The sequence below is a fragment of the Fusarium vanettenii genome (genome assembly GCF_000151355.1).
Source record: "Fusarium vanettenii 77-13-4 chromosome 1 genomic scaffold NECHAsca_1_chr1_3_0, whole genome shotgun sequence".
In the NCBI taxonomy this organism is placed as follows: Eukaryota; Fungi; Ascomycota; class Sordariomycetes; order Hypocreales; family Nectriaceae; genus Fusarium; species Fusarium vanettenii.
This window is the reverse complement of record NW_003315881.1, coordinates 2033838-2058667: the sequence shown is the minus strand read 5'-3', so window position 1 is coordinate 2058667 and position 24830 is coordinate 2033838. Positions and strand designations below refer to the sequence as shown.

Genomic DNA, 24830 nt, shown 5'->3' with positions numbered 1-24830 from the left:
AATAGTAATGCCAGTTTGACGGTGATGAAGGTGGTCAAACTTTGACGTCGTCGGGCAAAGGTGGGGTTGTGTGAAAAAAAAAAGAGCTGGGATAGATTTTTTCTTTTCGCACCTGGTCCCGGGCATTATGGCGGGCAATTTTTTTTTATTACTCTCCGGTCCCTCGCTGACTTTCAGTGCCTGCCCCGCCCCATCATGCCCAGGCTAAAACGGCCATCATGATGGCTCCACGTCCCCGTCTATGTCCATGGCTCATCCCGATTAACCTCCCTCGTGCTTCTCCGCCCGATTGCGCTCTTCGGACGTCGGCGCACGTGTATGGAAGGCGGTCAGGGTACTGGCCAGGGTGGTCATGGAGGAGGAATCGAGGCCGACTGGTTCGGCACAGGAGCCCATGTGCCCCCGGGCAGCCAGTCTCTGAGGTTCTATCAGTCCCAGGAACCCAGCTAGCCAACCCGTACTTTAGCGGGGATAGAAGACGGTTCCGTGCCCTCTCGTTGGGCTGGGTTCAAGGAACGGCGGGCGGCAAGTCGATGGCGCAATTCTTCTGCAAATTTCGGCGTCCGAGACAATCAAGAACCTCCCCCCTCCAAGTTTGCTCTGCTACCCCTCCATGACGGCTACCGCTGCCGATAGCATGTGTACATGGTCTCCACGCTAGCTCCCCATAGTGGAAGCATGTACTCTCTTAATATCTGGCCCTGTAGATCAACAAACTGCCGCGACCGACGGCCGGTCAACAACTTTTTTTTTTTCTTTCGACATCCCCGCCTCTTGTCCCCTGTTGAAGGCCAAGCCAATCCATTGAACCAACCCCTTCGCATGTAGCATTATGAGGTAGGGGCCCAGATATGTACATAGTAGCTCGTCAATTGATTCGACTCATTCGCACGACGTCAAGGTCTCACTGCCCCTTGATTCCCGTGCAAAGTGACATAAGCTGCCCGAGTCCAAAAGTGCCCGACTCGATCCAAATTCCCACCCCCCACTTGCTCAACGTATTCGCACATCCCCCTCCCTCCCGCCTTTTCTTTCCTTCACCTCCCGCTCGATTCTTTTTTTCTTCTCTTCTTTCTACATCCTCTTCCATTTCTTCAATCCTCCCTCGGCTCTCCAGCGTCTACTCTCCGTGGTACGTCTTTGTCCCAATTGCTTCATTGTCGATGTATATCTAACAATCCGTCTCCAGTGACTTCGCTCTCCGGTCATCACAGTCAGACTTCCCCGCGCGGCACAGCTTTTCCGTCACCTCTCATCCTCCTCTCCCCTTCATCTCACAATGTCTGCTGCCAACGGCACCAACGGCGTCCACGCCGAGCTTTCCAGCTGGAAGCACTACAACGAGGGATCTTTCCTCTTCACCGTAGGTCCTTCCTCGTCTCGCCTACCCCCGAGATTGCGATCCCGAGCCCGGCCTTTATCGGCATTCACACTCCGGTCTTAAACCGAGGCTTCATGCATCAATTGTTCCCCTCTTCGACCCCGCTGCTAACATTTATCCAGTCCGAGTCCGTCGGCGAGGGCCACCCCGACAAGATCGCTGATCAGGTTTCGGACGCCATTCTCGATGCCTGCTTGCGGGAGGACCCCCTCTCCAAGGTTGCTTGCGAGACCGCCACCAAGACCGGTATGATCATGGTCTTTGGCGAGATCACCACCAAGGCCAAGCTCGACTACCAGAAGGTCGTCCGTGAGGCCATCAAGGACATCGGCTACGATGACTCCGAGAAGGGCTTCGACTACAAGACCTGCAACCTGCTCGTCGCCATTGAGCAACAGTCCCCCGATATCGCTCAGGGTCTTCACTACGATGAGGCCCTTGAGAAGCTCGGTGCCGGTGACCAGGGTATCATGTTCGGCTATGCCACCGACGAGACCCCTGAGCTCTTCCCCCTGACCCTCCTCTTCGCCCACAAGCTCAACGCTGCCATGTCCGCTGCCCGCCGCGACGGCTCCCTCCCCTGGCTCCGACCCGACACCAAGACCCAGGTCACCATCGAGTACCGCCACGACAACGGCGCTGTCATTCCCCAGCGCGTCCACACCGTCGTCGTCTCTGCCCAGCACTCTCCCGATATCACCACCGAGGCTCTCCGAAAGGAGATCAAGGAGAAGATCATCAAGCAGGTCATCCCCGCCAAGTACCTTGATGACAACACCATCTACCACGTGAGTTCTTATCGCCCCCTGTTAGTGAGTCATTTGATATTAACAAGTCTTTTTAGATTCAACCCTCTGGCCTCTTCATCATTGGTGGTCCCCAGGGTGATGCCGGTCTGACCGGCCGCAAGATCATTGTCGACACCTACGGTGGCTGGGGTGCCCACGGTGGTGGTGCCTTCTCCGGCAAGGACTTCTCCAAGGTCGACCGATCTGCCGCCTACGTTGGCCGATGGATCGCCAAGTCTCTGGTCAACGCTGGCCTCTGCCGACGTGCCCTTGTCCAGCTCTCTTACGCCATTGGTGTCGCTGAGCCCCTCTCCATCTACGTCGACTCTTACGGCACCTCAGAGAAGACCTCCGAGGAGCTTGTCCAGATCATCCGGGACAACTTTGACCTCCGACCTGGTGTCATTGTCCGGGAGCTCAACCTGGACCAGCCCATCTACCTCCAGACTGCCAAGAACGGTCACTTCGGTACCAACCAGAGCTTCAGCTGGGAGCAGCCCAAGGAGCTCAAGTTCTAAGCCATTTACCTCGCGAAGTTTCGTGAAGGAAAGAGAGTATTCAACAGCTCTCTGCATATATTCATCCCAGATGTTTAATCAGTCCATTTGATTTGGCAACTCAAGGCGGCGTACGGTTCTCAACGAAACCTTTGTATCTCCCACCGGAAGGGAGGGCGGGCGGTTTCCGGCTTCTGTTTTGTTCTGTTTTTTCCAAAAAAACCAATATTTATTTTGGTTCCACGGCTGCGGGAAATTTCTTTCGCGATATACCAGGCATGGAGTGGGCGTCTTTCAACAAAGACATTTTAGGGCAAACCTGCATTTGTGAGGCGAAGCAAAAAAGTCAAAGACTTGCATTACGACGATACCCTGACGACAAAGGGGATGACAAAAAAGAGACACGACACATACTTATGAACGTGGCGCTTGACGGGGAAACAAAAGAACTTCAACATCTTTTCTTTCCTGGATCTCTAGCCGAGCTTTTGCAGTAAGCGGGCGAGAGCTGAGATATGGCGGTGGATAGATCGACATATCCGATCTTGGGTTACGCATGAGAAGGAAGGGCGACAGTTAGATGCGTCCTGTGGCTGCTGTAGTAGATGGCAGCCAGAACCATGAAATGAAAGAAAACAAGTTCACGGTCATTCTTGATAGTCTTGATCTTTGTGAAGTCCCATGTGAAGCAAATCGAACATGTGATGTCAACTACGGCCGACAACGGAACGATAACCATTGTCATGAAGCTCATGGCCGCAAACGGACATGATGAACCTTGCTGCTATCTGCCTGACTGATACCCGGCTGCGTCGATGCCGCCGGCAATCTTACACACGGGAACCTCACGGGAACCCGTTCGGGGACGTCTCACTTCTCACACATACATGACCGGCAATTCAGACCGTTTATCACATAGCCGGCACGCCGTTATTCGACCCCCTCTACGGCAATTTGAAGATGACCGGACTCGGCAGTTGGCGTTACAAATTACCTCCCAAGGTTGAGTTCTAGAAGGTCTTCTGGATTCTTTGTCAAGGCGGAAGCATCCGGATAGGCAGCAACAGTTCTACTTTTTTGACTTTGGGAATGGTTCAAATGTGATGTCATCTTCATCTTCATGGCTCCCTGCGTTGTGTAACAACTAACAAGGACTCGCTTGTGATGGCCAATCCTAGTCCAAGCTGGATAGGACAATACAGGGTCAGACCATAGATGGATGGTTGGATAGCACCATGGAGACGAAAGAGATCTTTGTCTCTTGTCAGATATTAACATTCAACATGAAACGTAAGGTCTGTTCGGCAGAGCGGAGGCTGGTCTATCACCTTCCAAAGTCGGCCGTGTTCCTTTGGCGTCCCATCACATTACTCCCGGCACATGGCCCGTCTAATATTGACTCTCTGCCGCGCAAGTTTACCCCCTCGCCTCCAGCATGTCTCACTCAAGCAAGGGAGAGGGACGTCAAGCTTGATGCTCAACGCCAGGATTCCTCAGAGCTACTAGCCACAGACGGGCCGTGGTACGGCGTGGCTCAGGGAGGGCGGCATACGGGACACCAGAAACGGGGAGACGAGAAACTCTGAGCAAAAAGTGGTCTCATGGTGGACAATGGGGAAAGTGGAATTATCCCTGGATCCAACCAGGCGAATCAAGATCAAGATCAGAGGTACAGCCATTGTCTTCCTGGAGCCTTCAAGCCGTTTTTATTGTGAGGAATTGTCAAGTTCATCACATCCTATTCCGGATGGCATGCCGCTGGGTCTGGACTCTTAGAGCCCATCTTGACCACGTTTGACGGTTATTGTCTGTCCGTTTTCATCTTGAGCGACGAACAAGCGGGAAGAATGGAACGGTTATCGATGCTGAGGGAAGATAGCCATGTGTTGGAACGACAACAAAAGGCCAAGAGAATTTGGCCGAGACTAGGGAAGTCTACTCGAGCAGGTGAATGATGTGAAGCTGTCGATGAGGGCTAGCTGCGTCTCAGCCGCGTCTTTGCGGAAGCGAATAAACGCTCCCCCATAGAGAGAAGCCTACTCGGACAGGATCCAGTAATGATCTGCCATGTCACTGCCGTTCGTTCTGGATCACTTGTGCCAAAGGTTCGCTAAGCGAGCTGCTCCGGCGCTTGGTGGATGGAGGTGAGGGCGCCAGTTTCGGAACACATCTCATGCAGGAGTCTGGTCTGCGGCGTTGTTTTCGATGCCATTTTCAACGTTGTAATGGCCTATCTCTCAAGTTCTGTCTCATGACCTTGCGCTTCATCCTGCCGTTGATGATCTGGTGAGACAAAAGCTGGTATCATATCATGGGCGTATCTCATGTGTTTGAGTCAAGGAAACAACCTGGCAAGGCAGTTTGTGAGTCCCCCGAGTCAAAACTTGCACCCAATAACCACCCTCTTATCTCCGTGCGCCAAGGGAAGAAAATCTTTTCTTCCATCATATTACGAATTTCTACGTGACCGTCATCTATGTATTCAGGCATCAATAGGCATTGGCATCCACGCGGCACAAAGAACGGTGCTTCCTTCCTTCCTAAAGAGGGACTAGTTCTTGTCCTAGGATAATCGAGTTGCATTATGGAGGGTCGCGAGCGTAGGATCAAGTGCCGTGGACAGAGCCCGTGGTCGTCTTCTCGGGGGACGGGAAGTGGTCGTCCGTATAGTTGCGGCCCCGTTTACCACGAGGATGAACAAACGTTAAGGCGTTGTGTAGGTTGGGTGCGAAGTCGGTGAGTGCCACACCCGCAGTCTCTTCTGCAGCCCACGCACCCGGAGAATCAAAGAGCCTTTCCCAGTCGTCCATCCTAGTTGCACCCAAGACAACGCCGGCGCCTTGGCATAGAGCTGCTTCCTTGGTAGCTCTCAAAGGCCATAGGTGGTAGGGCTGGCACGAGGTGCACAGACAAGGGTAGAGTCATGATCCGGAATTTCCGAAGCTGAATCGACAGCGTGAACTTGTCAAAGGTCGTCAAGGTCGGAATAGCATCATACCTTAGGAGAACAATGTGTCAGAACCAAACAATCCACGGAATCTATGGGTATCAGCTCATGGCGTAGAGTAAGCCAAGGGCTCATAGCGAGAATCCGAAAAGCACTCGACCTGGTAACCGAGGGTGCGGTTGGCGCTTGCGGACCGCATTGGACTATTGGTATACCTGGGAGCAGGCTTCGACATGGTCTGCCACCTGAGCCGGTGGGCAGGATCGATTCTGTGGGTAGGCTATCCCTAACCTACTCCGTAGTAGTTTGGGATGATGGAGAACAGCCACAACTTAAAACCGTGAGAGGATAGCCAAGCGAATAGGAGCCATGGGACAATTCTCCGCGTACATTCCCGGGCGAGAAGCCTCTTGGTTGTCTGATTTGAGGGAGTTCACTCTGGCTGCTCCCTCTTTCCATGAGTTGCTTCAGCTCATGACGCCAGCCGCTGCGTCCAGCCGATTGTTGTTCTTCTCAAGGCGGCTCCCGTGTGATCCATTTTCTCGTTAGAAATCTCCATTGTGCATTTCTCCCAACAACTTGTGAAGAGGGGGGCGTGTACTCAAGCTACCCAACAGGGTAGTATGAAACACGTAGATAGTGAACCTGGTGTGATATGAACAGGACAAGACGTAGCAACGATACCAAGGAAGTCTCATCATGGAGGTGGGTACTCTCTGCTTGAAACAAGAGTCAAGCCATCGAGGCCAGCCGCAGATGAGCAGCCAATCTCCAAACAGGAATCGGCACTTGCTGACGAAAGCCTATGTAAGGATGTAGGACAAGGCCCCAGGTTTCCAAACTTTTGTGTGCCGGGCTGAATGCGAATACCCGTGCTATTACCCCATCCGATGCCCGTCGGATAGAGAAGAAGTGAAAAATGACGATGCTTGGCTGGCCAAGCTGCTCAACTTCTGAGTTGTCAGACGCTGTTGGTCTGTTCTCTCTTCTGAATAGCACACTATCACGACCGTGAGCGAGCTTCGGAGTAATTCATGGTAGCACTGGCCACCACCTGGCTTTGTCCACCAAAACCCAACAGACCGGATGAGCAGAGGATCATCCCGGCACGCCATTATAGCGTAATCACTGCGCTGGTATCCGAAACCTGGGCAATGTAGGCAGAGGAGGCGAAAAAGGCGAAAAAGGGGGCGAGATGGGGACCAAGGGCGGTCCTAGCTTGGACAATCAACAGAACCGAGGAGATGGTTTGGCAGTCGGTGCGGCCGGGAGGTCGCTTGGCTTGGATCTGTAGGAGGGGACGGATGCCAGAGTTGAAGCCGCACACCACCCAAAGGCTGGGCGAGGGCGCCATGTGCACTTGCATCTTGGGCCCTTTCTTGGTGGAGTCATGTTCATTCGTGTGTCAACAACAGGCCAAGTTGCCCGCCGTGGCATACGTGACGAGTGGCTTGGCTGGAGATGGAAGGGGGAGAGGCCGCAGAGGGTGTGATGAAGCGTAAGCTGTCGCGCCAACGGGTGACGCGGGTGACCAAGGAGGCAGATGGCGTCGTTCTGTTCTCATTCTTGTGTTTGTCGTTAAGGAAGTCATGCAGTTGGCCGACGCCCCCGCACGGAGAGGACAGAGGGAAAATAGGTGTGCGCTGTCCTTCAGCTGCGGCCTGAAGTTGGAGCCGTGACACTGTGTTGGTGGAAGTGCTTTTCTTCCTTGGCCCGGGAAGTGGGAGGAGTGTGAGGGAGAGGGGATGGAGATGGAGAGTGAGAGTCGAGGTTTCCAAGATGGTTGCGGCAGGCTCACTCGAGCGCCCCGTGAAAGCGGGTCCGGGGCGCGGGCGCTAAACCCAATCTGAAGCTCAATAGACGGCAGGTGCCCGTGCACTTATTCAGCCCGGCCGGTCGGGACTGCGGGCTGGCAGGGGCTGTCGGACAACAATAGCAAGCGCGCCGTGGGGACAATAGGAAGCTGCAAGCCCCGTCAAGCCCCGTCAAGCCGCGCCCCACCTTCCACCTGCCAACCACGCCCTGCTCCTCCTTCCGTGTCCGCAACCCACGCCCGCCGACGTCTCGCCGGTCCGTTTAGACAATAGACTTGAGGCATCCATGATCCCTCCACCCCAGCCAAGGCAAAAGGCACACGTTATTCCTGCCGGGAATGAGCCACTCCTGTCTCAGATTGGTGACAATGCTGATCACAGCCAGCGTGGAAAGTGATGATCACCCTCTTTTCTTTCCCTTTTCTGATAGATCCCTTCTGCTTTGGACGAGTCCTCGTTTGCCTTGGCGTGCGTGATTTGGTCCTTGTTGATTCTCCGAACCCCTTGCCTACCTCCCAAGGGAAATATGACGGCGTCCCGACGATGCACGCGAGAGATGACGACACTAATGCACGGGACGTTGGATGCTTTCATGTCTCTAGCCAGAACCCTCGCTATTTCGCCTCATTGAAGGAATTGCGGTGGAGACTGCGGCCGGCAGTTTGAATAGGTAGCACTCAGGCACCCAACAAAGACGGAACGCCCAAAAGACGAATTCAATGAGCCGGCTGCCCGCCTGTCTGCCCTGCAAACGCCGTGGCATGAATAGCTGATCCACAGAAATCACAATGCTACTTGTGGTACTTTTTCGCCTGCGACTAACCTTGCCCTATCCGGTACTAGACCTCATCCCATTCCACGGAGATGGTATTCAATGGGTGGCCCTCGCGTTGGTTTCAATCCGCGTGGTGGAGGGGGAGTGTTTGTACACTGAGACGAGCAGAATACATGATGAAGTAGTGAAAGACGCTCACAAGAGCAAGTCTAAAGTCCGTCCTTACCGCAGCAAGCGCCGACCCGTTAAACTCGGCCGACCCAGAAGTCCATGCCATGGCGTGGGCAACCATCCATCCATGGTGTGTTGACGACTCAGTCACGCCTCATCACAGCGGGCGTGCCCAGCCTGATTGAGCAACCCGTCGAGACCAAGGTGTGTCTAAATCGATTCACTCGCCTCATTGACTTGTCCATCTACGGTCATTCTTCTTTGCCCATTGTGGTCGCGGTATCCCATCCAACTCCCCGGCCAGCCCAGCCGGGAAATGATGGCTTGCAAGGTCCATGCATGTCATGGCGGCAGCAAGACAAACGCACCCACGCCCACACACCTACACACACTCGGACGCGTAGATTACTGTTTTTCTTTTTCAAATCCCTGTTTGTTACTGATTGTGAAAAAAGAGAATGCCCATGGCGGCTCCACGGACGCACAATCAATAAGTGAATCAGGTATTGACTACCCATCTATGCACCTGGGTGGGTAGTATTGTCTTGTATTCACTACCCACGCTCGACGTGGGGATAGCTTCCCCTTTTTCTCTTTCCCTGATTCTTCACCTCTGTGCCTATATGTAGATATCCTTCCCGCCCTAAACTTCAACCTTTTTAATTCTCTAGCTACATCTAGAATCGCCTCCTTTCCTCCACCACCACGTACCTTACGCGCCAGAAACAAGCCCGCTGTGGGTGGCGCAAAGCTCTCGACCATTACTCCCCATCAATCCTTTCCTATTGTGTCCAGGTCCACTCCTTGTTACCCGTTGGAATCAACGGCGATCACATCGTTGAAAACTTCTATATATGACCTCGCTGTCGTCACAATCCTGTCACATCTGATTCAGGAACACACTCACCCCTCCACCCTGGACAACATCCCCTGACAGTGATTCACATATATCTCTGTCTCACCCCAGATATTAAAGTCACAAACTCCAACCTCATCCATCTCCTCCTTTTACATTAACACTTTTCCCAACATCATGGATGCCCCAAACAACACCGCTCAGCCCCAAGACTCCCAGGCCACCGTTCCCAAGGACAACTCTCCTCCTCCCGCATACACTCCTCGAAGAGTACCCGACCTCACTACTCTCACAGCCCGTGCTATCCAGGCACGACAAGGGCTTGCCAGCATGATCCACTCCATGCAGTCCCAGCAACAACAGGCCCCCTTTGCCACTCTTCACCCTGGTGCCATGGCCGATGACCAAGATGAGGTTTCTGAAGATAGCTCACCCATCTGCCTGCGAATCAACACTTCAGTCAATGTGTCACGCAGCAACAACATTGTGTGCCTGACGGCAACACCTGCGGAGCAAGCCAATGCCATCTCTAGAGCTGTCGTTCAGGCTTTGAACGAGGGTAGCTCTGGAAGATGCGGAATCCCCATGATCGACGAGTCAGGTTGCCCTCGTCCTCTCAAGATCGAGGTTGATGCTGGTATTGTCGTCGAAGGCACTGGCAATGTTGTCGGTGGCCGCGAGGTCGTCGGCGAGCTTCTTCGACGCCGAGCTGAAGCACCACTCCGACGACCCCGAGAAGAAGATGATGACGAGGAGGCATCTGCTGCAAAGCGACGCCGATCTAGCCAGTGAGCAAAGGCACTGGGTCTTGGATATGGTAGTTTCACTACCTCTAGAGCTTGGAATTCTCTTCTCTGGGTGTCAAAAACAACTCACACTCTTCATCCCACTCACCCATCCTATCCACCACACTTCTGGTGATTAATCGGGGAGGGATGATGCAAAGTGTTTTTCATTGTTTCCTTATTCTCTTCAGGCAAATAATCGTTTCTGGATCTGTTATGGAGCGTGGTGAATTCCGAAAGCGTTTGGATTGAGTCTTTGGGCTTTGATACCAAAGTTGGAGCGAGCAAGATATACGAAAATTGGGCCTTGGGCTGGTTGGCATTTGAGGTTGAGGATGGGAGCCTGGGATGACCAAGAACTGGTGACTTTTGGAGTTCAGGCAGGTGTAGCCTGGGGGCTGGCATGTAGCACAAACAAGGGAGGAAGGGGCATCCATCGGACAGGACGAGTCGTTTACAGACAAGGTAGGAAACAAATTATGACGAATTGACGAATGAAACAACTTTTCTCTTCTTCACACACGAACTCCGCAAATTTGAAGTCTGCAAATTAAGTGTCGCCATTCTCCTACAATCTCCAACCATGGACCACTCACCCTGTCATCCTAGTACAGTCCCCTTGCACTTCTTTTAGAACCGTTGCTAATATTGACCTTTTTCAGATTGTTCCTATTCTATTCTCACCATATTTCAAAGAATTTACCTTTTCGCTTAGCGCCCTCAGTCGTATCTCGGTCAATAATTGTGTGCTTCTCAGCGCCATACCCGCCGTCAACGCGCCTACGACGCTATGGCGTCTGCGTTTCCTTCCTCTTCGCACAGTCAAACATCACCACACCCCTTATTCAGCGCCCGTCTCCTACCGATGGAATGGTAGCTCCCCCGGCCTTCCCCAAGAAGCGCACGGCCGTCCTGTCCCTCGGTCCCTCCATCGCGATCCCAGTTCAGAGGATCGGGATCAGCCAGCCCAAGCCAGTCCAGTCCATCAGGGCTAGTTCCATGTTAGCGGGATGCCACTTTCGAGAAACTTCAATACATGACGGGAACTTACTCAATGGGACTTGCCCTGGAATACTTGGGTTCTATTGGAGCTTTTACGGTACCTGCATTGATCATGGATCTGGCAATCCCCCTCATCCTCCACCTGCTCGACCTGACATCATTGACGCCGTTGAGGAACTCAAATTCAGGTGGCCGTCTACTTCTTGGTAGTCATTGAAGAAGGAGCACCTCGAGGCTCCCTCCATGTCGAGGGCGCGTGCTGGAACCGTGGGATACTGCTGGTTGGATGCAGGGTTCTTTGGTCACCTTGGCGCCGACACCCACGGACATGGATGCCATACAGTACAATTGCGACGGACGGACTGGTGGGGGAGAACAGAAGCCTCAGCCCTCTCAGGGTCGTTTTTCAGCTGCTTCTGCACGTCTCGCCGCGTCTCGGCCGCTTTGCCCTGCCACGCTGTCCCCGCCCTGAGCTTCCAATGTCCAATTGACCCCGCGCGCTGATCTCTGCTTGGGCAGCTCCCCACCTCATCCATGGTTTTGACCCTCGTCCCTGCGCCAGGAGCCGCTTTCTGCCCCCTGCCCCTCCTCCCAGCCTGCCTTTACTCCTGAGCTCACCTCAACATTTGGAGATCAACTTCTCTACCGATTGTCGATCTCCTCAACTCCTTCTCGGCCTGGCCGTCGTTATTCCTCTTGAGTCTTTGCGCGCCTACAGGTGTTCGTACGCCCTCTGCATCAACCACACTTTATCCTGCGACAACCGCAAACATGGCGAATCTCAACATTCGAAATCTCACCATCAACCCAATTGAGCTTATCGAGGTAGAACGCTTCGAGGGCGAACGTGTCTCGACGGGAAACATCCTCTCAAACGTGACCAGCAAAGTCACAGGCTTCATCAATGCCACCGACTTCAGCTCCCGCCAAACCCATGCCAAAGGCGATGCGATCCACAAGGAAAAGGTGTCTGTGAAGGTTGAACCCTTCAAGACCAAAGACACCAACGTTCGATCCGCCGATAAGCACAAGGAGGTTGTTCGTCTCACCTTCAAATATGAGGACCACAAGTACGAGGTCGATATTCCTAGTCCGCACAAAAAATCTTCTGTTATGAAGAAGCTCGATGGCGGTAAGCACGACCTGACAGTTGTCTACACTTCGAACGGAGCCTTCCTCGCCATCTTTTCCTCGGCCCGTCTCAACAGCTGGATGAAGGAGCTTCACGATGAATGGCCGCTCCCGCTGCTCTCCATTCCAGGAACTCACAACTCGCCCACCTGCCACACCGCCCTCCCCTCGGTTCGATGCCAGGCCGTTGGTGTCCCAGAACAGCTGCGCAATGGAGTCCGTTTCCTTGACATCCGCGTCTCCGCGAATCCCGACAATGATGAACTTGCTCTGGTGCATAGCGTGTTCCCTATCTCCTTGACTGGATCCAAGTACTTCAAGGATATGCTTGACGACATCTACAAGTTCCTTGACGAAAATCCCAGTGAGACTATCCTGATGAGCATCAAGCGGGAGGGAACTGGAAAGGCAACCGATGAGCAGCTCGGAAAGTACCTCAAGGCCAGCTATGTCGATAAGAAGCGGAACCGTTGGTGGACCGAGCCCAAGCTTCCTACTCTCGGCCGCGCACGTGGACGGATCGTTATCGTCCGCCGATTTAACCTAGACAACGAGATGAAGAAGTCTTGCTGGGACGGCCGAGGTTGGGGCATCGATGCGGCTGCTTGGCCTGATAACTGTGAGGACGGCAAGTGTGGCGGTGGTTTCATCCGCGTCCAAGACTTTTACGAGATCACCGAGAGCGACAACATCGAAAAGAAGATTGAATACACGCGTCGCCAGCTCGAGCGTGCCGCTGAGCAAAACTTTTTCATCAGCGGAATGACGGGCCACAAGAAGGACGCCGCCATCCCGCCCTTCTTTGTCAACTTCCTGAGCGCAAGCAACTTTTTCAACGCCACGTGCTGGCCAGAGCGCATTGCTCAAAAGGTCAACCCATCTGTGATTGAGTATCTGTGCATACGCCACGGTGAGGATGGCATGGGACCTAAGAAGCTCAAAATTGGTTCTGCCAGCACTGGTATTGTTGTCACAGACTGGGTGGGCGCCAACGATGATTGGGATCTCATCCGATGCATCGTGGGAATGAACGCGAAGCTGCAGGTCAAGCACTAGTGGTGATGACCAGACCAACTACGTACCAGCGGTTGAGCAGGCTAACACAGACGACCACGATGGGAGTTGTGGTGTTTGCGATGGGTATTACACTAGGGAGGCAGGTTATTTAGACTTGGATACATAGCACGTCACGCCGACACGAATGCCAATATGAATCACTAAAAAGTATGCATTGGGTATTCTGGTTTTATTCATCTACTCTTCATGAACCATGAATCATGTACCTGTCAATGCTGGTCAGCCATGCCCAATGCTGAATGCAAGATGAAAGCGGAGAGATGGGAACCAGATCAGTTCTCCAAGGTGAATTGATTGTTCATCATGATGAACTCAGGGATAGAACAATAGATAGTAAGAAGTCATCATAAGGTAGGGGAGGGAAAAGACGAAGAGAGATGTCTTACCATAATGTCATCGACGGATCACAAGTACAACGAGCAAGTTACCTACGACGAGTTTGTTAGTACAGCGTCGCTTCATAGCTTCATGATTGATGCAAGTGTGGAAAATCTGCGCAAGTTAATGACAGGCCTCCAAGATGGGAAGAGGCAGATGCATACCAATGGAATCAGATGTTGATAGTGTGTTCATATCCCGACAAGCCCGAAGGTTGCGAGTCAAACAGTGTGAATACAATACTTTAAAACAACTCATCATGCAAAGAGATGGGAGCAGAAGAAGAGAATTCTTTTTCTAGGTACCTGGATTCTCAACAGTCAGCCTCCGGGTTCCTCAGCCAGACATTCAAGACAAGAATCCAATTCCAAGAGAGCCACGATCAGGTGACGAGATATCAACAAGAGGTCCCACTACACACCCGCCACAAGGATTTGTACGTCCTTGCTTTTCTAGGGCGAGAGGCAGCAGTACTCGTTTATGTCCGCCCGTTCGTTCAAATCTTCATCATATAGTGGCGAGGCTCGGGGAGAGAAGAGACAGATTGCATTACCTATTGACAACGCGAGTTAGCAATTGCGTAAACACGAAGAGGCGGCAAAGTAATGATGCATTGTGATCTCCAGTCAGACAAGGCTGAAACTAATACAACGGTATCCACATGGTATATTAAGAATGAGGAATCCCTGGTGTCGTTTTGTTCATCACACGGAGAGGGGGAGGTGGTAGAGTGCAGAAAAAAAACTAACCTTTTGATCATTGAAGAAGCGAGCGCGTCAAACGGACGCGCAACGCGAAGAAAAGAGCCGAAAAAAAAAAAACAAGAAAAAAAACAAGACAAACTGTAGCATGTCAGTAAATGCCCCTGACAAGGTGTCCTCAGTGTTGGGATCCAAAGCTTTCTCAGTGAAATGCTAAAGATAGCTATCACCATGGTTTTGGTAAGATTTGGATTGTTCGTGTAAGGTAATCATCATAGAAGGGTTCAGGTCGCGAGGAAGAGGAGAGAGGTCTTACCTAGAAGCAATTGAAGGTCATGGTCACGCAGGGTCGACGGCACACTTGTGTCGCGAGTGCAAACCGGACCTTGAAGGATGAAGTTTTAGAGAAGAAGAAGAATCAAAAAAATTTCTTGGAGCGCGAAGATATGGGTGCTGACTGAGCGGGTACGCTAGGCTACTTTAGTACTAGAGTGCCCCGCAATCTCTGCCACGGCAGCTGTGTGGCGGTGCTGCCGAGATCCTCCGTTATCTGGATTGTGGCGAATCTTATCGCCACATAAAGAGCCCCCCAACTCCCGAGCTGGATGCCTCGCCTCCCCCCTCTACATCTCACTCTCCAACCCAAAGTTGGATTGGAAACGATACGAAACTTCACGATGGCGTCCGTAGAGGCGCTGTTGGGTCCCATGGCCCGGCGGCTCCTACGAGTCGCCGTGGCCAAAACCACAAACGTGGTTCGGACCAAGCTCGTCCTTATTACGCGACCGCTGCAGTCCGAGTTCCACCATCTTACACTCAAGACCGCCAGAGTCGCCCGCCAGCCAATTCACCCCGTCGCTGTCCTCCGGCAGCAGAAGCGCCATACCCGATGGTTCTCGAGCTCCGCTGCTCAGAATATCAACCGTGTGGTTAGGAGATTTGTTAGCTCCGAGCCCAAGGCCGCCCGGTTCGACCGATCCCAGCTCCCGGTCTCCAATACTTCTCGCCGTGTTGGACAGTTCTCCGGCCGAGCCCCTTTCGCCAGCACGCTCCGTCCGAACTTGACCGGAGGTGCTATGCCCCGGACCGCCGGCGGGTACAGTCTCGGAGGCGGAGCTCGGTACTTCTCGCATACCCCGGCCGCCCCGGCCCAGGTTGTGCAGAATGTCTCGCAGGCCATGAGGGCCTTCTTCCTGTCTGGGCAGAAGCTCCGATACGACGGCGTCGGACCCCACGGTAACCATCAGTACCGCGCCGTGTCACCCGTGGAGGATGAAGCGATGCGAAAGTTCTCTTCCATCACTCACACCGCCCCCGGCGCCTTTGTCGACTTCCAGCTCAGCCCCACCGTCACGGCTCTCAGCCCTCTCGCTGCCGCCATCCCCTTTGCGTCTGGAACCTCCGGTTTCAAGGCCGAGGCCGCCCTCGCCGGCGCTTCCCTCAACACTGAGGGCTTCCTCGATGTTCTGTCTGCTGATTTCGGCCGAGCATTGCAGGATCTCACCGCGATATATGCGGATCTCCGCAGACTTGCAATTTTAGGTGACCTTCCAGTTCTTTTAGAGAAGCACAACACTTTGCGAGTCCGGTTCCCTGGAGTCGACGCTGAAACCATTGAGCGACTATGCGATGACATTGGGGTTCAGCGTGGAGTTGTTGGTCAGGACCCCAACTTTGACGCCGAAGTTGGCGTCCCTATGGCCCTCAAGTTTCCCTTTGCTCCCGACACCACCAAGTCAGCGGTGTCACCGACTTTGTCGGTCCGATCTGTGGAGGGTTACGACTTTGAACATGTGTCTTCCCTGGACGACGATGACTTTGTTCGAGAAGCCTTTATGGATGAGATGGCCGACAACCCCTGGTTGACTGAGACCGAGGGTTACGAGACCATGTCACCTCCGGCTAGCTCCATGGCGGGACCTTCGGAAGACTACGAGGGTCTTGAAGGGGTCTATCGATTTCTGGAGGAATGTGACAGAGCCAAGGGAAGAGTTGGCCGTGTCAATTGATTTTGAGCGAACCGATACCAGAATGCCGCAATGATTGCTGAGCATTAACATTTGACGATCTACACTCTTTTGTACAGTTTTTGAAACCACAGCAGCTAGCACTGATACCGTATATGTAGCTAGCCATCAATTGATCTCTTTGAGTACGCTTTGTCAGTCTTGTGACTCGTAGAGTGAAGTCGGACATGAAGTGGGATAGGGCTCACCGGACGCCGGAACACTCGCCCCTGTTAAGCGGGAGGACCCCTGACTAGTCTGGCTGAGCTGAGTCAAAGGGTCCTATCGGGGAGTTGCCCAGGTTGGTCTAACGAGGCATCAGGTTTGGGCTGTTGAGCCGAGGTAGCTTGTGGGCTACCTGCCGGCGAGGGGCGGTCCTGCTGGAGCAGGTTGGTGCGGGTAGAGAGGTCCTGGAGAAGCATGCCAAAAGAAATGAGCTGGGCACAGCGGTGCTGGCACTCAGACTCAGCTGATGAAGAGGACATGGTTGAGCGATGCTGCTTCTGCTGCTGGGCGCTTGGCTAGTGTTGATGTTAGTGGCGAGTTTTGATAAGCTAACGTTGGGGAGCTGGCAAGAATAAGGTAGGTGGGTGGAGATGTGTCAGAAGAGAGCAGGTGGCAGCAAGGGTGGGTTGCGCTCGGTTGCACTTTTATTTTAGTTATTAGCGATTATCTAGATAATCAGTTTATTGTTATACTCCGTCTCCGTCTCCGTCTCCGGTTCTGGACACACATCCTATCACATCCCCATCCCATCTTGACACTCTGTCTTTGAGGTTGGCGAGGGACTTTTGGCTGTGCATCTGGCGGCTGCAGCTGTAGCTTAAGGGATAGGGCAGCTCGTAAAAGACCTCTTTGTTGGCTGACGCCCGTTGATAATAAAGGTCATGCTGTGCTCCACAGCTCCGTGAGCCTCGGCTCCGGGCGACCAAGCCATGAGGCATCCATCGTACCAGTGTAATTACACAGGCCGGAATCGCTGCCAAGAGATGGGCTGCTTTTTTTTACGAGTTCAGCCCTTTGGGGCGCTGGCGCTGAGACGGGGTAGGACAAAAGGCGAGGCGTTTCCGGCCGTTGAAAAGGGAGGGAGATGCTCAGACACATTCCTCTTTGTTGCTTCTCTTTTACATACATACATACATCATGTCTGGACCAGGCGTTGGTTATCAATATCCTCCTCAGAGCGTCTCGTGGTTGAGACGAGATGTCTTGCTCTTTGCCAACACAGTTGGCTGTACCGATGATGAGCTTCAGTTCCTCTACGTGAGTTGACGATCCAGTCTCAAGACGAGATCGACAAGTTGCTGAGCAGCCCTACAGGAACTTCACCCTAGCTTTACCGTCTTCCCGACATACCCCGTAGCTCTCCGTGAGTTCTAATTATACCCTCGGTTTCAGATGTACGCAGTTAGCTTACTGACGGTTTACTCAACTCCTAGTCTTCAAGGGCGACACACAAGACGTTGTGGACTTTTACGCAGCTCAAAAAGCCGTCAAGATCCCCGGAGTGCCAGACTTTGACCCAAGCCGTGTAGTCGACGGACAGCGCAAGATGGAGTTCCTGAAGCGGCTTCCCGTGTCGTCCGAGGGCAAAAGGTTCGAGTTCCGCACAAAGGTGATTGGGGTCTACGACAAGGGCCACCCCGGCAGCGTAGTAGAGACGCAGTCTGACCTGGTGGACGCGGGCAGCGGCGACGTCTACTCGCGGGTGACAACCAGCTCGTTCTATGTCGCGCAGGGGAACTGGGGGGGACCCAAGGGCCCGCCGACGGTTAGCTTCCCTCCGCCGGTAGACGAGAAGCCCGATTTGGTGCTAGAGCACCAGTCAACCAAGCAGTCGGGCCTGCTGTACCGCCTCAACGGCGACTACAACCCGCTCCACGCCACGCCCGAGCCGGGGGCGGGCATGGGCTTTGGGGGCTCCATCATGCACGGCCTCTACTCGTGGAACATGGCCTGCCACGAGATTCTGAAAGAGCTGGGCGGCAGCAACCCGGCCAACCTCAGGGAGTTCCAGGCGAGGTTTGCCAGCCCGGTGATTCCCGGGGACAAGCTCATCACGAGCGTGTGGCGGACGGGGCAGAAGACGGACGGGTACGAAGAGGTACGGTTCACCGTTCAGGTGGCAGGGGGCAAGGTGTGCCTGACAAACGGAAGGGCGTTGGTTAGAGTTGTCGCCAAGGAGAAGGACAAGAAGAGCCGGTTGTGATTGATGCATAAACCAACGTGAGCGTGTGTTGTTAGTGTCACTGTTTCTCTTGGCTTGTCTAGCGAGGCGGGCCTCTGCTTTTGCTTTGTGTTTGCCAGCGACAAAGATACCTCTTTTAATTAAACGTTTTGTTAAAAAATTGGGTAGTCGTGAATTTGATTTAATCGGAAACCTGCATTAGTTGTATTTGTCGATAATTGCTGCTGCCTCTTGTGTTGCTGTAATTTGTTGTTGTAGGCCACACAAATTCTCTGACACAGCAGGATGATGCTTCAAATTCTGCTGCCTGAGTCGGACTCTCCTCTCAACAACGCAACAACGATCGGCCGCCATCAACCATGACCATCATCAAGTCGCGCACTCAATAACAGCCAATATCAATCTCTCTAAACAATCATCATGTCATCCTCTCAACGAATTGGGCAGCGCGTCTCCTACGATGGAGCCCTCTGCACCGTGAGGTTCGTCGGTGAGGTCGCGGGCACCACGGGTACCTGGCTCGGAGTGGAATGGGACGACTCGGCCCGGGGCAAACACGACGGATGCCACAAGGGCATCCGTTACTTTACATGTAACACGAGATACCGGTCTAGATCCCCCTCAGACTGACTGACGACCCGGCCACAGGCAAATCAAATTCCCCCACCGCTGCATCCTTTGTTCGGCCTTCGCGCCCTGCTGACCCGCCGCGGCACTTTCTGGCTGCCGTCTACCACAAGTACGCCTCCGAGTATACCCTTCCCGACGGCCGGAGGGCAGCCGAGGAGATCATCTTCTTTGGTAAGCGTGCGGAGGAGGTCGGCTTCGAGAAGATCCGGAGGAAGCAGGCAAATCCGGCCGTGCTCACCACCGTCATCCTTGAGGACCTGCAGGTCGCTACCCCGAGGGCTGAGGATGAGGAGGAGGGCGTCATAGCCAAGACGTGTCCCAAGATCACCCAGCTTGACCTTAGCCGCAACTTGTTTGAGCGGCTTGATCCTGTGCTCGACATTTGTCGTGAGCTGCCAAACCTTCAGCATCTGAGCATCAAGTGTGTCCCCTTCCCGGTCTGTTGCAAACAGTAAACAATGTACTAACATGATTCTAGTGGAAACCGGTTCCAGGATGTTCTGGACAATCAAACTACGGGTGTGATTGATGGCGTCAAGGAGTTGTCGCTTGAGGAGACAATGCTGAGTTGGGAAGAGGTCTGCCACATCGCCGTCAAATGCCCCATCCTGGCTGCACTTGATGCTGGTTCAAATCACCTTCATAGCCTTCCTCTTGTCAACTTTGGAACTCTTGCGTCTACTCTGACTTCAATCAACCTTGAGATCAACGAGTTTACGACACTTGCCGACATCAGCACCCTCACAGTTCTCAAGTCCCTCCGCAACATCCACCTGAAAGGGAACAACATCTCAGCCGTCGCACCAGAAGGCTCTGAAGGTCCCATGTTCTCCGAATCTGTTCAGTATCTCGATGTCTCATACAACAACATACAGTCATGGACGTTTGTGGACCAGCTACCCAAGCACTTTCCAGGTCTAACAGGTTTGCGGATTGGACACAACCCATTCTACGATGCCGCCGACATCGATGCCAAGGCTTCATCCGCAGAAGAGTCTCACATGTTCACCGTGGCTCGTCTTGCCTCACTCAAGTCTCTCAACTTTAGCCAGGTCACGCCTGCTGATCGGACCAACGCCGAGATGTTTTACCTCTCTCGTATTGGAAAACAACTCGCAGCTGTGCCAGAGAATGCAGAGGCGGAAGTCTTGGTCAACCATCCTCGTTATACTCAACTTTGCGAGATGTATGGCGAGCCAACCATCAACCGCCGGCTAGAGGTCAATCCTGCATTTCTTGAAGCTAGGTTAGTTACAGTTGGTTTCCACCTGGGCAAAGGCGAAGAGAAAGTTACTCAGATTCCCAAATCATACGACATTTATGCCGTGAAAGGAGTTGCTGGAAAACTGTTTGACATGTCTCCCCTCAAGATGGGACTCGTGTGGGAGACTGGCGAGTGGGATCCTGTTGCCGGCTTTGATGATCAAGAGGGAGACAGCAGCGACGAGGAGGAAGCCGAAGAAGAGAGGGAACGAAAGGGGATAGACACACACGCCGCGGAGGGCAGCTCAGGCAAGGCAGGACGATGGGTCAAGAGAGAGGTGGAACTCAAGGACGGGCCTAGGCAGCTGGGTTACTGTGTGGACGGGTTGGATGTCAAGATCCGCGTGGAGGTTCGATAGTTGGACAAACCCTACGTGAAGCTGCATGTATGCTGGTTTTGTGTTTGTCTATGGCAAACCGTGAGTACCTAGTGAAACAAGCTATGCAGGATTGACAATCCAAGAGTAGTCTTTCTATATAAAGATAGACTACCCTAGTGTACTGTAAGTTGTCGTCTACTAAACACACTCATTCACCTCATATAAAAGGTTCTTTCAACCATGTCTCCCAGGCCTCTATTCTTCCTGGTCCGGCCTGGCCTCGAGCAAATCACGCCCAACGGCCAAGTTCTCGTCCGCCCCGGAACAGCTGTTCCTCTCATCCCCGCCGACATGCTCCCTGAATGGCTCGAAGTCATCGGAGTCCCCCGACATCTGCCTCAAGAGCAGACAGAAGACATGATCAACCTGGGACCTTTTCACGCCGAGGCCGGGACTTACCAGCTTAAGTTTGCCTTGATCTCAGATGATGGCGAAAAGGAACAGTTATGCTCCGATGACGGTGCCTCAATCACCGGCCCTTCCAAGACTGAACCTAGTTCTTCTCCACCGCCTTCTGAAGCTGGCGAGGTCGAGGACAAGCCAAAGCCTGCATTGGCTTCGCCAGCTCCTAAGAAGCTCAAGCCCGCGCAGGGTCTCGCCTCGAGCCGTCATAACCCCCTCAACAACAGTCAGGACCTGGAGCTCACGACCACTATGTCTCCGACTCCTGTTCTGACATCTCCATGCCGCCACTGGTGCCGCTACGGGGCATGCAGATGGGGTCTCTCATGCCGGTTCAAACACGCCATGCCCACGACGCCCGAGGGTCTCGTAGAGGTTGGACTCGAGACGTTCCCGGACTGGTGGCTTCAAGCACGGGGTGTCATGCCGATGCCCCCAGAGGTGATTCGTGCCGCAGAAACGCGCAAGTCGACCAAGAAGAGGAAGCAGAAGGTGGCGTCTCAGCGTCAGGTCAATGATGGTGGACAACAGGGGCAGAAGATTATGAATCGATCAGCGGTGGATGTCAATATGGCGGTGACTAGAAAGATCAAGGAGTGCCAGAAGGTGAAAGCAGCGGAAGGGATGCTAATTGAGATCTAAGTTCATGATAGCACGAGGTTACAGCTGTGACGTCGCAATTGGGGGGAAGATGCTCATGTGGGATATTATCATTGATGTATTTTACCCAACGTCGTCACGGTAGGGTTTCGTCTTCTTCTGTATCCAAGATGCAATCGCTCATTACTTATACATGGTAATTCTAACTACCAACTCTCGCACTATGGTCGGCGGAAGGGGTGTGCTTCTGTATTCAACACATACTCATCCAAGTTCACCAAGTCTGGGGGTGAAAAGATGAGGTAAAAATACTTGAGGGTCTCGGATAGCCAGAAACTCTGCGTCCATGTGTTAGTATACCGTGATCAATCACTAGCAAGGAGTTCTACTTACCTCCATTGAGTCGGTTTGGGCAGTCTCTGTATTAGTGACGTCCTCGATAGCCGCATTGGCATGCTGGGTGGTGGTGTAGCGGACAATGGATTGGAACATATCCCACGCCATGTCCTGCCACTGGGGATCGACTGTGATCCGATACATGATGAAGATGCTCTCGATGGCTTCCGGCCGGAGGATGTATCGCGGGTCCCGGGCATTTCGAAAGCCTGGCGAGAGAGATTCCTTCTCAGGGAGCCATCGTTCCTTTTCATATTCACACGGCTCAAGGCTCGGGCAGGACACGAGGTTGAAAATCTCGGGCATCATGCCTGTGGGGAACGCCTTGTATGCCCACCCGCAGCCTCGGGCAAGTCTCTCTCCAATATTAACATGCTCCTCGATGTTTAAGAGCTTTCCAGCCAACGCAAACATGCCTCCAGCAAAGCAGGTGAGATGTTGACTCTCGGTGACCAGCTCGACCCTGTCGTCATTGACGTGAACGTCACCAGAGAATAGAATATCGTCCTTCTCTGGGAGCATAGGCCGGTAGAGCAGATGCTTGATGACGGTATCAGAGGCTATACGATACATAGACTCGTAATTCGCATCCAAGCCGCCCAGTAGCGCGTGCATCTTTGGTAGATACTCATAGAGGGAGTCGGCTAGTGCTCCAAGGGAGAAGGTGTTGTCGGTTGCTTGCTCGTGCTGAAAGTTGAGGCAGAGAGGCCACATTCCTGGTAAGCGCGTGTCGTTCTGGATTCTCACCAGAAACTGCGTTACGCGATCTGTGGCATCGTAAAACTTGGGATCGCCGGTGAGCTGCGAGAGCTTTGTGAATTCCATCACCAGAGAGCTAGGGGACGCGGACGGGTCATGGACGCCGGCAACCTGCTTTCCAGTCCGGGCGTCTTCAAAGTTGAGCCAGAAGCCAGGCAGACGATTGGGGGTGTCAAAGGCAACGTAGAGCATCTCGCCGAGTTCGACGGCCTTCTTGAGTAGAACCTCTTCGCGGCTTAGTTCGTAGGCGCTGAGAAGACCTCCAAGGTGACGGATCGTCGTCTCAAACAAGTTGACAGCGCCATCGTGAGTTTCGCCCCAGTTGAGTGTGGCAGCCGCTTGAGCAGCCTCACTGAATTCCTCCTTAAGGTCCATAATCCAAAGGGTGTCCAGGGAGTCGACTAGGGTTGCCGCCCATCCTCCAAAGGTGTCCTTTCCCGTAGCGGAGATGGGCGTCAGCTCATCCTTCATCCATGCATACTGCTTGTATGACTTGTAACTGCGCAGAAACTCATCACGGACGGCTTTTTGGCGGCTCTTGGTTGTTGAAGTGAGTTGGAACTGGCCCTGGTTGGCCTGGACTTTGGGCAATTTGTGAGGCGTCTCGGTTGGTAGGGGTTTGATTGATGAAGGAGGATGAAATTGCGGCAGAGTAGACCAGTTAATGGAGCTTGGTACAAACTCCAGGCCACTCGTCTTAGGCGTAGACAAAGACGCAGACGTAGATAGAAGGTGCCAGAGCAATATTATCCCGGCAAAAGCAGCGACCAGCGCTGTATTTGGTGATAATGATGGCTGTGAGAGCAAGATCATGGCGTATGAAAAGCCCGTTTGGTAGGAAAAGGGTTAAAGAAAAGAGAGAAAGTCGACAAACTCGTCGACGGGAAATGAGAGACGCTTAGGAATGGAACTATTTGGCCTCGCGCTGGGTATGGGTAGTTGGGGGAATTAGTACCGAATGTATCTGCCCCCCGACTCCCCGAGGAAGGGTCTACGCGATAAACATGGCGCTTGTGAATTGCCGCCGACCGCAGCCGCAGGATGCAACCATTTCGATTAAAAGCCTATACGAACATGACGAATTAGTACTTTGCAGGGCTTCTTTGTTCAACACTTGCATGCCCTCATCGACTCCCTCAGCAGATCCGGTAGCGACTGCGGGCCATAAAATGTGATTACGCCAATTCATTGGCTGTCTGCAAGGCAAGCCATAGTGGGTGCAGACGGGCGCTAGCAGTGCAGAGCCAGTAAAGAGGCAAAGACAGGTCTTGGCGGATCCGCAGTTCCTACCGGATCTGCTGCGGGACGGGAGCGATACGGGAGAAATCCCTGTTGAAACACGGCCATGCACTCGAATTGTTGCTCGCTACGACCTGACAACGTGGAAATTGCCTCTTTGAACTGCGCTCCGGGCGCGCAATAAGCTTTGAAATGTGCAGGCTTTATGGCGTCAAGTGTGTCTCTTGATCTTACGCCGCGGCTGTGATCCACAGTTGAGAAAGCCGGCGACATTGGGGACCCCGTCGATGGTTCCCTTGGGCAGGTTGAGGAGAAGGTGATAAAGGGAACTACGCGGCACCCCTCGTCTACAACGACTACACAGGCACTCGGGGCTGTCACCATCTCGGACATTTGGACCAACTTCAGTCATGTTCTAGCGAGAGCATCTCCCCTTTCAACCCTGCTTTGCCGTGCCGTATTGACCCCCAAGGACAACTCCTTCTCGAGGTGCCAGGCGCGTAAGTTGGCAAGTGACCGGGTTCGACCACACAGACCTCATACGACCTCCACTATTTAGCATGTCTCCTTGATGCAGATAAAGTGCACGTTGATTCATTAATCTTGACTACCAGGTGCCAGCCAATACTCTGATTAGGTTCGTTGGCGATATTGCTTTCAATTT

The 24830-nt window shown here is 53.3% G+C and overlaps 7 protein-coding genes across 7 annotated transcripts; 6 read left to right on the top strand and 1 right to left on the bottom strand.

Moving 5' to 3' along the window:
• Positions 1-1079: 1079 nt before the first annotated feature.
• On the top strand, positions 1080-3338 carry NECHADRAFT_98845 (uncharacterized protein). The gene is made up of 4 exons (XM_003054304.1): positions 1080-1154; positions 1212-1363; positions 1504-2169; positions 2226-3338. The coding sequence occupies exons 2-4, from the start codon at positions 1280-1282 to the stop codon at positions 2685-2687; spliced, it is 1212 nt and encodes a 403-aa protein (XP_003054350.1). The 5' UTR covers positions 1080-1154; positions 1212-1279; the 3' UTR covers positions 2688-3338.
• A 6068-nt stretch (positions 3339-9406) lies between these two features.
• On the top strand, positions 9407-10021 carry NECHADRAFT_74969 (uncharacterized protein; the record flags this gene model as incomplete). The annotated part of the gene is made up of 1 exon (XM_003054303.1): positions 9407-10021. The coding sequence occupies one exon, from the start codon at positions 9407-9409 to the stop codon at positions 10019-10021; it is 615 nt and encodes a 204-aa protein (XP_003054349.1).
• A 1766-nt stretch (positions 10022-11787) lies between these two features.
• On the top strand, positions 11788-13395 carry NECHADRAFT_57455 (uncharacterized protein; the record flags this gene model as incomplete). The annotated part of the gene is made up of 1 exon (XM_003054302.1): positions 11788-13395. The coding sequence occupies one exon, from the start codon at positions 11788-11790 to the stop codon at positions 13201-13203; it is 1416 nt and encodes a 471-aa protein (XP_003054348.1). The 3' UTR covers positions 13204-13395.
• Positions 13396-14966: 1571 nt separating this feature from the next.
• On the top strand, positions 14967-16482 carry NECHADRAFT_98843 (uncharacterized protein). Its single transcript, XM_003054301.1, has one exon. It carries the CDS (start codon positions 14981-14983, stop codon positions 16310-16312), a length of 1332 nt encoding a protein of 443 aa, XP_003054347.1. The 5' UTR covers positions 14967-14980; the 3' UTR covers positions 16313-16482.
• Positions 16483-17452: 970 nt separating this feature from the next.
• NECHADRAFT_74966 (uncharacterized protein) lies at positions 17453-18518 on the top strand (the record flags this gene model as incomplete). The annotated part of the gene is made up of 3 exons (XM_003054300.1): positions 17453-17572; positions 17630-17678; positions 17749-18518. 3 exons carry the CDS (start codon positions 17453-17455, stop codon positions 18516-18518), a joined length of 939 nt encoding a protein of 312 aa, XP_003054346.1.
• Positions 18519-18917: 399 nt separating this feature from the next.
• On the top strand, positions 18918-20749 carry NECHADRAFT_30845 (uncharacterized protein; the record flags this gene model as incomplete). Its single annotated transcript, XM_003054299.1, has 3 exons — positions 18918-19089; positions 19146-19548; positions 19606-20749. 3 exons carry the CDS (start codon positions 18918-18920, stop codon positions 20747-20749), a joined length of 1719 nt encoding a protein of 572 aa, XP_003054345.1.
• A 1244-nt stretch (positions 20750-21993) lies between these two features.
• On the bottom strand, positions 21994-23740 carry NECHADRAFT_90164 (uncharacterized protein; the record flags this gene model as incomplete). Its single annotated transcript, XM_003053579.1, has 3 exons — positions 21994-22110; positions 22166-23608; positions 23696-23740. 3 exons carry the CDS (start codon positions 23738-23740, stop codon positions 21994-21996), a joined length of 1605 nt encoding a protein of 534 aa, XP_003053625.1.
• Between the last annotated feature and the right edge of the window lie 1090 nt (positions 23741-24830).

Excerpts from the sequence above, each read along its gene's own strand:
- NECHADRAFT_98845 (XM_003054304.1), top strand. The coding sequence starts at position 1,280 with ATGTCTGCTGCCAACGGCACCAACGGCGTCCACGCCGAGCTTTCCAGC. Across the intron at positions 1,364-1,503 it reads AGGGATCTTTCCTCTTCACC|TCCGAGTCCGTCGGCGAGGG; the intron begins GTAGGTCCTTCC and ends ACATTTATCCAG. Across the intron at positions 2,170-2,225 it reads ATGACAACACCATCTACCAC|ATTCAACCCTCTGGCCTCTT; the intron begins GTGAGTTCTTAT and ends AAGTCTTTTTAG.
- NECHADRAFT_98843 (XM_003054301.1), top strand. The coding sequence starts at position 14,981 with ATGGCGTCCGTAGAGGCGCTGTTGGGTCCCATGGCCCGGCGGCTCCTA.